The 15,767-nt window shown below is 48.1% G+C and overlaps 1 protein-coding gene across 9 annotated transcripts in view; it reads left to right on the top strand.

The window, feature by feature from the left end:
- Positions 1-15,767, top strand: part of LOC147631536 (calmodulin-binding protein 60 D-like) — a 46,462-nt gene that overhangs the window by 3,361 nt on the left and 27,334 nt on the right. For all 9 annotated transcript variants that reach the window (XM_086808046.1, XM_086808042.1, XM_086808043.1 and 6 more), the window contains 2 exons: positions 141-344; positions 5,337-5,439. In XM_086808046.1, coding sequence (XP_086664172.1) covers positions 141-344; positions 5,337-5,439 — 307 coding nt within the window. The remainder of the gene's footprint in view (positions 1-140; positions 345-5,336; positions 5,440-15,767) is intronic.

Raw genomic sequence — 15,767 nt, forward strand, 5'->3', positions numbered from 1 at the left:
GCTCTGCCATGCATCTTTGCTTTATTTGTGGCAATAACCTCTTCAAATGTATTATCTGAGCTTTCAAAGAGAGAACAATATTTTGTTGGGTGCCCAACTCTTCCTTACTTTCACCTTGTCCAAAATTACGGTTGTTGCAGATATTTGGAACAACAATGTCAACCAAAACATGGGACTGCATAATTGATCATGCAAAGACATGTATTTTGAATGAGACTCAACATGTATATTATCCTGATGATAGTCATACCATTGGGGTCATTTTGAACACAATTTACCAGCCATTGGGGATTGTGAGGAATGGATCTTATGTACCTTCAAGTTCTTTGTCAGACACTGAGCAGGTTTGCTTGACGGATGTTTGCCTCTCATGTTTGTTGGGTATTTTAAACTTTAGGATTGAGTGGTGGTTTTTAAAAAGTGGATTGATTTGAAAAGGGGTTTTTATTGATGTCTACTTCACTTGTTGAAATCTATTCATGTCGAGGTAAAAAATTAATCAAGTTTTTACATTCTGCACCTGCAAGTAGCTGTGCGTACATGGTCAGGAATGTGAGGCTGTCTTTGCTTAGATCCTTGCAGATGATCCTTATCCTCAGACCGCATCGGGAGAGCCATGAGATTACCCGTCATGTAGAAGAAATTCTAGCATAGGCTTTGGCATTCTTATAGGAGGCAGCAGATTTCACTTTTGTTCTGGCTATTTTACATGGTGGACTTTCAAGTTAATCAATAAAGAGCAGTAGTTGGTGTAGATAAGCTGTTATTGAGTCAGCTTAGCATTGCATTTGGAGCTGCAGAGTCTCCCAAAGGATTTTTTTTGTTCTGTTGCGTGGATCATGTCAGACTGCGCAGTGGAGATGATGACCAAATCTGGGAACACGAGTAAACGCAATGCAGAAGAACAGCACAAGAGAGAGAGAGAGATAGAGGCGTGTAACTCTGCTCTATATACACAAAGAAGATCCCAAATATGATACACCAATGGCAAGGGGCTGTGGGGCCATTTTATATGGCCCCAAGCATGCAGTCAGCCTGCATCAAGGACAGCCGACAGGACACCAAAGGAGCCCATGACCTGCACACAGCAGTCGGCCGGCATAAAAAGGTACACGACCTGTCCAGACCAGTCGGCCAGCTCCACAATGTGAACACAAGCATACTGATGCAGTCGGCCAGCAACTGGGTCCTCCTGCCATCACAGGGCAGCCTCCCATGCGAAGAAAAAATAGGGAAAAATGGGGGAAAAATATGGAGAGGGGAAAAATGAGAACACCTACAAGGGCAGGCACACCCACAACAAAGGCCTAGGTGTCTATAGAAAGACAGGAGATGACTTCTAACACCCCCTCTCAGCTCATGGCTGTGAAACCAACCACAGGGAGCTGGGGTGTTGCTTGAGCAAATCTTGAGATAGCGACTTCGTGATGAGGTCCACCGTATTGTCCTCCGTCAAATAGAACTCTAGCAAGATGTCATCAGCAACGATCTGTTCATGAACAAAGTGCCTCTGGATGACTATGGGTTCCTCCAGTGGAAGCCCAATCCTACAATGCAACCTCTGCAACCTCACCACCGCACAAGCAACATCACAAGCAGCCCGCTACTCTGCCTCTGTTGACGACAAGGCAAAAGATGATTGCCTCTTACTGCTCCATAAAACTGCTGCTGGGCCTGAAGTAGATCTCCTCGTGTCCGGATCTCTTCCCCAAATTGAGTCACTCCAATCGTGGAGTTGGACTCCATCAATCAATCCCCCTCCTGTGTAAAAGAGTCCATGGTCCTTCACATGCCGTAGAAACCACAAGATACGCAATCTTGCCTCCCAAAGAGTCATCTGCAACCATGAGCTCAACTGCCTCATCAGGAAGCTCTCGTCCAATCTGGTTTCCATCAACCAAATCAATGAACCATTCTGCTTTCGAGTGAAAGAGGCATCACACTGCTCACAAGGATCAACTCTTGTTACGGTACAAAGCCAAGTCCTAGAAACCTGCCGAATACCATGCAAGGCCTTCTGAAACCTGTTGACCACCCCCTCTGAGTCCGGAACCACAAAGCTTGGAGAATCCACCTCCTTCTGCAAGTAATCAACTGCCACCTGCTTGGCTTTCCGAGAGGTCCCCGTGGAAAGAACATCCTCATCTACAGCCTATAGGAGTTTCTTTGTCCCGAATGCTACGAGACATCAGAGCATAAGTTACCTGTTCAGTTTCCTCTGACTGACAAACACAAGAATCACCAACATCAATATCGGAAAGTTCTTGCCAACTGCTGCCATCAATTGGCAAGCTATCCACCATTTGGTCCCGGAAAGCCTGCACCTGCAGCGTATCCACACTTAAGTGGCCATTACCAGACTGCTACTCATCACAAACTTGAGGACCTGGGGGAGAGAGTGCTGAAAGCTTGTAAACTCCATTCTCCACTCTGCCTTCCCATACTACATGGCTTGTTGCCTTGTCCCGGAGAGCAACACAATGCTCGTTAAACTCCACCCGTACGCTAGTCTTGCAAACCTGATGCACTGACAACAGATGAAAACCAAGTGACGGAACATACAACACCTGGGAGGAATGCTTCTCCCCTCTGCCATCGGGAACTATCTCTAACCTGCCCTCACTGTGAACTAGGATAGTGGATGTATCCCTAGTAAGAATGTGACCGGAATACTTGCAGAGATCCTGTAAATCTGAACGGGAAGGAGTCATGTGCGTGGAAGCACCACTGTCTAGAATCCACTCTCGAGTATCCGTAGCGGCGAGTCCTCCAACCTCCTCCCTGCCTAAAGAAAATGAAACATTGGTGTCCATCACCTCCAAGTGCACAAAAGCCGGAGTCTTCATGATCGCTGCAGAGGAATCGTCACCCTTCTCGGTCTTCTGCTTGGGACACTACCTCCAATAGTGGCCTTTCTCGCCACAATCATTACAGGTCCTCTCTGCCTTTAGTTTCTCGTGGTCAGCGTCGGACTTCTTCTCAGAAGACTTCTTCGATGAAGCCTTCCCTTTGCCCGAGTTACGGTCTTTCGACCGCTGGCCGGTTAAGGCCTCCGAACCTCCGCCCTGTGGAGGGTTCGTGAATCGTTCCTCCTGGTCCAAGACCATGGGCACAAGCTCCTCCCACGTGATGGTGCTGAGCCTGCCACTGGTAATCAAAGACGAGTAAAATGCTGAGTACTGAGAGGGCAAGTGCGACAGCAAGGTTATGGCCATGTCCTCTGACGATATCTCCTTCCTAGCTTGAAGAACTTCCTGCTGAAGAGCCTGCAGCTTGTTAATATGCTCCCGCATCGTCAACAACTTTGCAGGGCTCATAACCCGCATCTGTACTTCCAAGGAAATCCTTTTCATGGGCGATACCCTGTTGTAAAGAGAAGCGAAATGCTGCCATATACCTTTGGCCTGCATCATATGCTTTACATGATTGATTACCTGTGGTGTGCTGTTGAGGAAGATAAACGAACGGACCTTGGCGTTGACACGATCCCACATCTGTGCCTGTGCCTCCTGGTCCTTTCGGATCGACGGTAACTTCCCTTCCTCTACTTCCGGCCGTGGAACCCCAACAACGATGAAATCAGCAAGGTCGTAAGACTCCAAAACAGATTCCATAATAACCTTCCATATGCCGTAGTTGTTCTCGTCCAACTAACGGTCCACCGGAACGTGGGGAGTGTAGGGATCTTCACATGCCTTTCGGCCATCTCTAACAGATCTGCCATTACGGGGATGTACTCTGAAAGAGGGTGGGTGGGTGGGTGGGTGGGTGGGTGGGAACAAAGAAGAACTTACACCTGCAAGTGGCTGTCCAGCAAATTAGCCCGCCGTCCTCTTGCTTCTCCTCTCCCCGAACAGTCCCGAAGAGTCCACCAATCAGCAACACAACAGTCGCCCTCTTGCTCACACAAATCCCAAGAACTATCAAGAGCCTAGGGCTCTGATACCATGTCAGAATGCGCAGCGGAGATGATGACCAAATCTCGGAACATGAGCAAACGCAATGCAGAAAAACAGCACAAGAGAGAGAGAGATAGAGGCGTGTAACTCTGCTCTATATACACAAAGAAGATCCCGAATATGATACACCAATGGCAAGGGGCTGTGGGGCCATTTTATATGGCCCCAAGCATGCAGTCGGCCTGCATCAGGGACAGCCGACAGGACACCAAAGGAGCCCACGACCTGCACACAGCAGTCGGCCTGCATAGAAAGGTCCACGACCTGTCCAGACCAGTCGGCCAGCTCCACAATGTGAACACAAGCATACTGATGCAGTCGGCCAGCAACTAGGTCCTCCTGCCATCACAGGGCAGCCTCCCATGCCAAGAAAAAATAGGGAAAAATGGGGGAAAAATACGGAGAGTGGGGGAAAAATGAGAACAACACCTACAAGGGCGGGCGCACCCACAACAAAGGCCCTGGTGTCTACAGAAAGACAGGAGATGACTTCTAACAAATCATTGGCAGTCTCAACACATACATAGTGAATATTACTTCAGGCTCTTTTGCTTTTTTTTTTTTGGATTTGTTTTTTTTTTTGCTTGGTTAGCCCCGTCTATGAGGGCAGGGATACGGAGTCAGCCCTCAAGGTTCATAGTTGCTGTTGGGGCAATCCCAACTTCGCAGTTTTTATCACCCTCTGGCGCTTACAAGAGAGATGTATAGAGGATATTGATGGCACATAGACTCTCTATACTCAGTTGGTGTGCATCGTTTTGGGAGGTATTGTACACTCTTATGGCCACTAAGTAGTCCTCCTGACAGTTGTGTTTGTCTGCTCAAGATAATGGGCGGTTCCAATTGGTTTGTTGCTAATTTTCAAGCTATCTAATAATAATCTCTCCTCTTTATTGGTTTGGCATTTAGTATTGTAAAAACCGAACAACTGGTTGCTAAGCAGTCCAGTAGTGTGGTAAAATGCTGTGCGAAGGCTGCTGATGGCTCCATAAGTTCTTTCAACAGGGCATGTATGTGTTCTGTTTTCTGAAGTTTTAAATATAACAGGACTGAATTTTCCAGAGGAATGATGTGTATTTTTAGTATTGTAAAAAACTGAGCGATTCTGGTTGCTAAGCAGTCCCCTGGTGTGGTAAATGCTGTGCAAAGGCTGCTGATGGTTCAATAAAGCCATTCGATGTGTTCTATTTTCTGAAGTTTTAAATATAATAGGACTGATTTTTCAAGAGGAATGATGTGTATTTTTAACTAGTTGTTAAATTTCTTAGGCTGCCTTTTTTAATATCTTACAAGACCTGTAAGGGGTTTATGATGGGTCATGATGACTTTTCCAGTCATGAGATAAATGCCCATATGGGAAGCTTTTGATTTGTACAGGTGTACATGGATAGATTGGTTCAGGAGGCATACAATGATCTAAGCAGCTTGTGTAAATTTCCAGCGAGGGCAAAATTTCAAGAGCTTGATGGTGTCGCAAGGAGTATGTTCTCATATCAGAATACTTTGTTTGGTCTGTTTGTCTCCAAGTAGAAATGGAACTGAAGTTCTGTATCCTGCAGGAAGTTCAATGTGGAAAACATATCACATATCATGAGATGTGTACGGATTTGGTTGGTTTCTTCATAAGTTTCGTTATTACTTGAAGGTCTCTTTATTTATTTTTCTTTGGATCTCTCATGACCTATTTGCCATCTTTAGTTTTTTCCCTTTTAGGTTTCATGTTTAGGTTCTTTGTGTTGGGCATCTTCGAAGACCTCCAAAGTTTTGTCTTAGCAGCTGCTCCCTCCTTCGTATTTGTTCTGTTTTTTATTTGTTGTAATTTAGAGGCTGGACACTAGGGCTTTCTTTATGAGGTCACATGTGACACTTGGGATGCCATGAGACTTTTATGTTTAAATGAAGACTTGTTAAACATAATATGAAAGAAGAGAAGGAATATGGCGGGTGGGAGGAAAGACAAATACACTCAAACCGTAATGTATCTCAATGTCTCCCTCCCCTTTCTTTTCCTTCTTCTAGAATGTGTAGTGGATGTTGGTGCAAAGGGACGTAATGTAGAAGAATGCAATCAAAATGCATGGCTACAAAATAGTCTGGTGATCTAAACAGGGGCCAAATCCCCCCCCCCCCCCCCCCCCCGCCCCCCCCCCCAAGAAATGCTCCTCTTATTAGTACAGAAAAGGCATCCACTCAAAAGCAGACTACAATCCTCTCATGAGGTGATGATGCAAGTAAGTAAATTGAGGGGGGGAGAGCTCTCTCCACCGCTGTGAGACGCTCCTAGCACCCTCGAAGCGTGTATCAGGTTCATCCCGATGGAACATATCGGTGGGGTGGCACCTGGGTAGCGATGCTGCCATATGTGCCCGAACATTATGCTACTGAGAGGAGGTTCGCATCTCTCGTCTGCGTAATTGTCTCCTTGTGCATTGTCCAATGATGCATCATTTACATACACATCTTCCACATTTACTATTTCTCTGGCTCTATGGAGTGGGCAAAGCTAAGGAGGTGGGGATGGCCGTGATTTGGAAGTAGGTGAGCTGAAGTGCCAGACACTCACCATCCTTGTGAAAGAGGAGTACCATACTCGACTATGGAGCGCAAGCGATGGTTCTCAAGGTGATGGTCTGGTGTTTGCGGGGCATGGAGGAAAATATGCTCCAACGAATTTGCTCCACAAGCTTGGTGTGTCCTTAGGCAATTCTAAAGGCAATGACACTGAGTCTCGTGGGAGGACTCCATTGTAACCAAAGTAGGGGTGTCACCAACCTAGACATTTCCTAGGGTGAAAGGTGTCTGGTGAGCTCACGACGCCTAAATATTTGGAAAGTACAAGCTTTGGGAATGGGGGGATTATCCAATACAAGAACTAGGCACCCAAAATGAGATTATGGCGCGACATTGGACTTCATATGCTCGGTCTTGCGTGTGGAAAGCATGCCGGTTGGATTTGGGGAAGAATTTGTCACCAAAACAGGTTCTTTTATAACTATCAGGGCAACTGTGTATGTGCATTTGACATGTGGTTTATGGTGGTGTGGACGCACATTAGGGGCAAGTGTGTATGCATTACTTTGACAAGTGGCATTATGAGGTGTGGACACACCTAATCTTTTATGTGATGTGAAACAAATTACTCACAAGGGTGGAGGGTTTGCATATTTTGCAGACTCTTGCAGCAAGTGTGTGTATGCATTTGACATGCGGTTTATGGTGGTGTGGACATGCATTTGGGGCAAGCGGGTATGCATTACATTGAAAATTGGCATTATGAGGTGTAGACACACATTTGGAGCAAGTTTGTGTGAAACCTCTAGTTTTGGCAACTCTTTTGTATTCTTGGTGGTCATGGTTATGGCTCTCGTACCACTTCTACAGGCTGATCTAATGCTGACTGCACTCTCTCTCTAAAAGGCTGTCCATGAAGTATATTGACTGTAGGGAACTGTTTTGAAGGCTTCCATCATGAAGAAATCTTAAAGCGAGCTCTCTACTCGATTTGAAGCAGACTTCTTCCATCTCGAAGAAAACTTGAAGGGAAGGGTATTTGTCCTTATATTATGATTTTCAGCCATTGGGCATTTGTCTTTATATGGACAGCCATTGGGCACTTGCAATTGCCATTGGGCATGTATTTGAGCGATTGGGCACTTGCTATTGCTATTGGGTATGGAATTGAGTCATTTGGGCACATGCTATTGCCATGGGGCCATATTGGTTTATGAACAACATTATGGGTCTATGGAAGAGCCTTATTGGTTTATGAACAGTTTTATGGGTCTATGGATGAGTCGTATTGGTTTATGAACAGCTTTATGGGCTTATGAATCAGTCATATGGGTTTATTGGATGAGCCATATTGGTGGCCGGTATCCACACAGATATACATATTCTTGGCATCTTCATGGGCCTTTTTGATGATAGCTCGTGTATATGAATTATTCATGGAACCGTATGTGGATAAATCTAGAGCGTGTGGTCCCCGAAAGCTTTGCATGATATTTTTCTCCGCGGGTAAGAAAGTACTCTAGGAGAGAGGAGGAGGGGGGGGGAGGGTTGCTGTAACCGCTCCCTACGGGAGGCCTACAAATCGGAAGATAAAATACACATTATTAGATCAGTTAACTAATACAAACAATGGAACTATACCTTGCAACATTATTAGATCACTTAACCAATACAAACAATGGAACTATATCTTGCAACATTAAAACTAGAAATGATAAAGAACACTTGACACCATCACTAGGGCTGGAAGCCCCCCCGCCTTCAATATAGTTTGTATTTCTTGGAGTATTTATATGTACAAGTGTTCAAGGGCCCCAAGGCTAGATTTCTCCATAACATTCAAGGAATACAACTGAAACAATAAGATTTCTATCAATGAAGAATCGGTTATCGGAGTAGACCAAATCACAGACAGTCTCCCATCTTCACTGGGTGAACACCCGTCCCTCACTGGTCTGCCAGGACCGTGCACCAACAGGCATGCCCGTACTAACACCTGGTAGGGTGAAGCACCGCGGAGGGAGTGATACCTGGTGCTCCCAAGTAAGCTTTGCTCCCAGTTTTCCTCAATCCCCATTGACCTTCATTGGCTCCTCTGGTTCCTCTGAATGTGAGGGCGCGGTGAAGGTACTCACGGGGAAAGATCACCATCCCAGCGGCCTTCCATGGCGAGGGAAACCGGTGGTGATGATTGCCTACACAAGACTTGGAGAAACAACATTTAAATTTAATCTTATCTGAATTTGAATTACAGAAACAAGTACCTGATTGAGATTCAAATTGGGATCTAAGGAGAGAAGATTGTCCCCTTTAATGTGGTTCTAATTGGTGCAGACAGCAGCAGGAGGACAATTGGAAGAAGAGGCAGGGGTTGCAACAGCAACCAGTCCTGATGGCGGGTACAAGAGCAACAGTCGGCAAACCTGATGGCGAGTACAAGAGCAGCAGCCGGCAGACCTGATGGTGGGTACAAGAGCAGCAGCAGCCGGCAGGTCTGATGGCGGGTACAGAAGCAGTAGCAGCCGACAGGTCTGATGGCGGGTACATGAGCAGCAACAAGCAACTGGCAAGTTTGATGGTGGGTACAGGAGCATCAGTCAGCAGGTTTGATGGCGGCGCCCTCTTTCCATCAACCATCCCCATGCAACCATCCACGTGCTGGAGGGATTTTTTTCCCATGCAATCCTTAGTCTGAATATTATTAGGCCTTAGCAATGGTTAATCCTTGGGCACCCACATTGAAAGGTGTCTAGTCATAATTTTAAATATGTGTGAACACCCAAGCTTATAAATATTAAGGTTTACACTACTTTATAGATTTTACATTTGAAAAAGACCAAAAAGACAATACTTACCACTTGTTCACATGCCACACCAACTCGTCAGCAAACAACACACCCACGATACACTAGAGGCGTCTCCGTCCAGTGTACTGGCACGTCATAGCAGGTAAACACACGAAAACAAGTCATGCGAAAACAAATTTATGCATGTAAACATGAATGCATGTGCACATGTAATGGACGAAATCTCCCTTTCATGAAACTTGTACAAGAATTTGTTGTCAGGCACAAAACTGGTGCGACAGAAATGTGAAGTCCTGGTCTTCCTATGGAGTGACAGTCCCATAGGCAAAACACAAATCCTGGCAAGGGCCTTCCCATGGAGTGACAATCCCATAGACACAGCTCAGCACAAATATCATTCCTATCATGGAGTGACAGTCCCATGGGTAAGACGCAATCCTGGTCATACACGGGTGGTAGCAAATAGGCTCCCCGTCCATTTGGCACAATACTGGTCACAGAGGTGGCACCAAAACTGGTTCCCATCTATGTGACATAAGATGATTGACTCTTTCACATGAGACACTGGCCTGGCCACATGTGAACATGGTACAAATCTGGTCGCTCTATGGAGTGATAGTCCCATAGAAGTGGTTCCCGAAATGGAGATGGACCAAATGGTGACAATTGCCCCGAGCCTCTACTATTTGGCCATCCAAATGGTCCTCTCTAGTCTTGTGCAACCTTTTTTTTTTTTTTTGGGAGGGGGGGGGTTGACAACCTTTGTACCACCCGAGTAGAGACCAATGTGTGGATCCGACTATCTGGGATCCTAGTTTTTGTCCTCGTTTGTGGCTAATGTGTGGATCTGAGTGTTTAGGATCCTAATTCTGTGCTTTCTGATGAGCCAGTCATGTGTCTGGAAATGCCAATTCCATGACCGGAGATTTGTTAATAACAAGGTTGCACATGCACACATATTGATCGAGAGATTTATTCATAACAAGGTTGCACATGCACACATGTTTGCATGTTTGAAACTATTCTGTTTTCGTTTGATATCCTGCCATGGATGTTTGATTCACAGCCTTCGGACGCCTACCCGGGAACCATGTGAATGCCCTTATTGTGACATGTTTTGTGGTGTGTGAATAGGTGGTAAGTGCACCCCAAACCTTTGTTTTTATTTATTAATAATGTTTATTTAAATGCTTTGTAATGCTTATAACCTTTGTCTTAATTTATTAATAATGTCTATTAAAATGCTTTGTAATGTTTATAACCTTTGCAGGTTCACACATTAAAATTTGTATGGATAATTTATTAAAGTACCCGGGGCCCAACTTGGTGGGCACCGTGGTGGCCATGGAGTGTGGGATGGACACCAAGTAAGTGGGAAGTCATGTCCCAATTGGCAAAGGGTGGGTGTGGGTACTCAAGCAAGTATGCATGACTCTTTTCTCCTTCTCTACAGGCTTGGTCGCCATCTTCTCTGCACATGTGCTTTCCATTGTTTTTGCTCATACACAAGGCTACACTCATCCATTTGCAAAACATAATGCATATCTGTGATCCTCATCAGAAGGGCGACATGCTTCATGTTATGTCTTGACATGCCTAGGATTAGGGTAGGGGCATGTGCCAACTCAAGATTAGAGTTAGGGTTAATTGAGGATTAGGGTTTGGGCCTAGGGACCGAGAGGGTTCACACGTGGGCTAAGGGTGCTAGTTAAAAGAGGTCTAGATTGGCTGAGAGCTTCTAGAAATCATGATCCATAGGCCTTTGGCAACCATAAGTGCCTCATCATGTATGCCCCACAATGGCTAATTTGTCCCATCCAATTTGTCCTCGGTAGTAAGCATGCCAAATCCATCATTGTGTGCCATAATACTGCGCAAAAAATTTTGTGTCCCACACACTACAAAGTCAAGCTGTATGTACAGGTACGGGTGTCGTGCATGTATGGATTGTATGGCTGCGGAGAATGTATGGATGGGGAAACATTTCGGGCTAACGCTTGAGGCAGAATCAACCTGGAGCTATAATACCAAATGTTGGAACTTGCAAGTTAGGGTTACTAATAGCAGGACGCTCACAATTGAGGTCAAACAGAGTGAGAGGCACACAACTTGATGATGATTACCAAGTAGAATGAGTGGTACGAGGTACAAAGGATAAGTACACCCCAAATGATAAATGTTAGGGTGTTCACATGCATAGGGAAAAAAACTTCCTAAAGAAGAAAACATTGCCATGGCTAGTCCTAGTGTGTTCAGACACCGTTGCCCTTCTTATGTTACACACCCAGACGAGTGCTTTTTCCAATTCCAACTTTAGGAACCCTGTTTCCATGTGTCCATCATCCTGTCCATGTGTCTGGGCATGAGTCCTATCGTGTGTAAAGAGCATGGAGGACCAAATAGTTACATTCCCTCCCTCTTATATCACCGTTGTCCTCAACTGTGGCATAGATATGATACTAGCCCCATTTGGTGCTCTTGTGCATCTTGTATGTGGTGTCTTTTTTTTTTTTTTTTTCCGAGAAAAGATCCTTTCATTAGTTATGTAAAAAACGCCCGTAGGGCTACAAAAGAGATCTCTCCTGCTCCTAACAGAGAGAAGAGCAGTGAATACATCATGGCAGCCCGGGAGACTCTCCCTAGGTGCTGCAAAATACAAGCATCAGTCTAAAGAACTGAGCGGCTAAATCATACAATAGGGGGGGGGAAGAGCCAAACAGGTGGCCTGTAGTGCCAACGGGGGGATCCCGTGTGTAGGGTGTAGAACGGGCCGCAGCGCCAAGTGGTGTGAAAGGCCTGGCGCCGTAAGATCGCCTCATCTGAGTCTCCCCGGATGCGGTCGTACTGTCCTCGCAGGGTGTGGATCAACTCCTGCCAAATCCCCCGAACTGTCTCTGCTGGTGGCTCTAATCTCCCCTCAAAGGCCGTAAAGCACCGGGCCCTCCAGGTGAACCAGATGGTGAGGCTGCTGAGGAGCTCCCATCGTAAATCCCTCTCCTGTGTCCAGCTGGCGGACGAGAAATCCGGTGCCGGAACCAAGCGAGGCTGGCCCCTAATAAATCTGATGGCCTGACTGCCCTGCTCCATCTCATAGCCCATAGCAGGCCCTGACGAAGTCGACCAAGCAGCGGCACCCCACGTAAACATACCCTCTGGAGAGAGGGGGGCCAGAATACGCAGCATCCGCAGCCAAATCTGCTGTGCCTGAGGGCAGTCCCAAAGGCAATGTCTCTGTGTCTCCATAGGGTGGCCGCATCGGACGCAGGCCGCCGGAAGACCGCTGTAAACAAGCCAAGTGCCAACTGCTGAGCCCCTGTGGGCGACCAGCCACTGAAAAGCCGAGATCCTGCGGGCCTGTCGACTAGCCCAGAGCCGAGCCCAGAAATCCTCCAGGAACTCCTGTGATAGTCCCTGCAATCGCCAATGCCCCGCTGCCGCTGGAGAAACCGTCCTCCTCGCCGTCAAAATATGCCGTCCCAGCCGAACAGTATACTGGAAAAAGGTGATCTCTGTGGCCTCAAGGGATGCATAAGGATCTTGCCACTCGTACTCCCCGGGGTCCCACTGTAGCCAGGCCAAGGGGCGCGCTGCATATGCCCATATGCGCCAATCCGGGAGCACATCAGCAGGGTCGGGGTCAATATGCCACTTCCGAGAAGCGGCAGCCACTACCCGAATCCTCTGAAAGGTGCACTCTGCAACCAAAGGCGACTCCACCTCCACTCTCTGGAGTCTGCCCTCATCCTGAATCTCATAATAGAGGCATCTGCCATCCTCAGTGCTAGCTCTGACAGCAATCAGGATCTCCAACTGTGTAAAGGCCGTGGGGCCACTGGCTCGAGAGGTGTGAACCACTCCTCTGTAAGTGCCTCCTGAATATCATCCCTCATAATCAACCCCCCTCTGAAGTGACTCAGCCTCTCCACCTGGGTCTCCTCTGGTAGACTGCAGAAAGCCTGCCAGTCTCCAAAACTACGAGCTGGGCCTGCCGCTAAAGGTCCCCAGGCTCGACGAGGCCGAGAACCCAGCATATGACCCTGCTCTGTACGAACCGCTGGGCTCCAGATGAGCGGCTGCCTGGCCCGCTCCTCAACACAAGGAGGCGGCCGCTGAGAGAGCCCCGGTCTCAGCAGCTCCCAAGCTCTCAGGATACTCAAAGCAAATCTGTCCTCCCATCCTCTACTGAGGCCTGTCCTCCTCATCTCTATGAAGATCCAGCGAATCTCTGGTGCCCAAGTACCCCCTGCAGGAGGCCCCCGGGCCTGCAGTCGCTGCAAGAGGAGCTCTTTCCAAGGCTCAGCGCCTGGAAGCAACCCCCGAACAATAAGCTTCCCCAATAAGGCTCTACTCTGATCGACTGGATCTATAATGCCCAAACCGCCCTGAGCCAGCGGAAGTGTAATAACTGCCCATGCAACCTTTGCCCGAGCTGGCTGACCGTCCCGCCCAGACCACAGAAAGTTCCTGATCAGCCTCTGTACCTGGCTGATGCAAGAGCTCGAGAAAATCCAGCAAGACGTAATGTACCACATAGTCGCTAACAGCACCTGATTTGCCACCACCACCCTCCCAGCCAAGGATAGTCGAGCTGTACTCCAATACAATAGCTTCTTCCGAATGCTCAGAAGAAGCGGGGCAATCTGCTGCTCACGTGACAAATCGAGGCCAATCTGGCATCCCAAATACCGCACTGCTGTGCCTGGAGGAATCCATCTAAAACCGGGGTCTGGGCTCCATGCCGGAGTGGGAGCACTACTGATCCAAAAGGCCACTGTCTTGCACCAATTGATCAATGCTCCCGAAGCTGCACTAAAAACCTGGAGCGACTGCTCTGCCCGAATAAGATTGGCCTCTTGGCCATGCAAAAATAAGCCCGTGTCGTCTGCAAACTCAGCATCAAGCAAATCCTCCCCCCGGACTGGGAGCTGAAGTCCTCTCAAACCAACCTCCTCTGTCGTCAAATACATACTCATAGCCTCCGCAAAGAAGAGAAAAAGGAAAGGGGCGAGAGGACACCCCTGACGGACTGATCTGGTCAGCTCAAAACTCGGCCCCCGACCTCCTGCAATCAGCACCTGGCTGCGAGCTGTGGAATACAAAGGTGCCACCCCTCTGATCCGTCCTGGCTCAAAGCCCAGGCGCAGCATAGTGCCCTCTAAGAATCCCCAATCAACTCTATCGTATGCCTTCTCAAAATCGAGAAGCATCACGACCAAGTCCTCGCCAAGAAACCTAGCTCGGGCCGTCGCCTCCCAGAAAGTAAAGATGTTGTCAAGGATACTGCGCTCCTTGACAAATCCTTTCTGAGTAGCATGAATCAACTCCCCCAAGAAGGGCTGGATCCTCAAACTCAAGGCCTTTGCTAAGACCTTGTAGACAGTATTGAGGATCGTAATAGGCCTCCAATGCCGAATGTCATCCGATACTCCCTCCCCCTTGGGGATAAGATAGATCAAGCCCTCTGAAAAGCTCTGCGGCATCACCCCAGTGTCCAAAACATGCTGAAAGCCCCTGCGGAGGCCTGGCCCCAAAAGGTCCCAATAGCGCATAAAAAAGGCCGGCGTCAGTCCGTCCTCCCCTGGGCAACTATGTCGCGGCAGGACCCTCAAGGCCTCGGCAAGCTCAATCTCTGACAGAGGCGCACCTAGAACTGTGCGCATATGGTCTGTGACCCTCCTCTGCACATGGGCCCACACAGTCTGTCTGCACACATCTCGATCCTCAGTGGCTGGCTCCGCTGAAAGCAGGTCACTATAAAAAGCAGTGACAATGGCTCTGATCTCCCCGAGCTCAGTAGCTATCGATCCATCCGGTCTACCAAGCTGGCGAACTCCTGCTCGCGCATGACGGGGTCCAGTGATCTCAAAAAACTCCCCAGTCACTCTATCACCAAGCTGCGTCCACTGAGAGGCCTGACGACGATAGTAAAACTCATGTCTCTGCTCCTCTACCTCTCTAACCTCCTGGCATGCCTGGCTCAGCTGGGACGCCACCCACTCACATGCAGGCTGCTGCTCCTGAAGGCGCTGTAGCGAAGCAAGGCTGCGTCTCAGCCGTTGCTCCCGCTCGCGAATCTCTCCCAGTCGTGTCAAAGCTGCAGCGTGTAGAAAAGAGCTAAGATCAATGAGTCCCTGGGCACATTGGCCCGCTGCATCCTGGTCAGAGCACTGACTATCATGCCAGATCCTCTCAATGTCCTCAGCGAGACTGGGATCTGCAAGTACCCTCTCTGGGATCCTCAACTGCAAGCTGGGCTCCCGTGTCCCCTCCTCCAATGTCAATATAATTGGCGCATGATCTGAAAATGAGGTGCCAGCAAGAATGCCGACAGAGCCCCTCGCTCCCCTAACCAATCGCCCACATAAAAGCGATCAATCCGTGATAGATTAGTCCCTCCCTGTCGGCGATCCGACCGAGAGAAACTAAGACTGTCCTGAGACCGGGAGAAAGCCCCATGCTGCCATGCATCAGTGATCCTCAGTGACATGCA

This window comes from Cibotium barometz, chromosome 14 (genome assembly GCF_041138505.1).
Source record: "Cibotium barometz isolate CiBa-2024 chromosome 14, ASM4113850v1, whole genome shotgun sequence".
Lineage (NCBI taxonomy): Eukaryota > Viridiplantae > Streptophyta > Polypodiopsida > Cyatheales > Cibotiaceae > Cibotium > Cibotium barometz.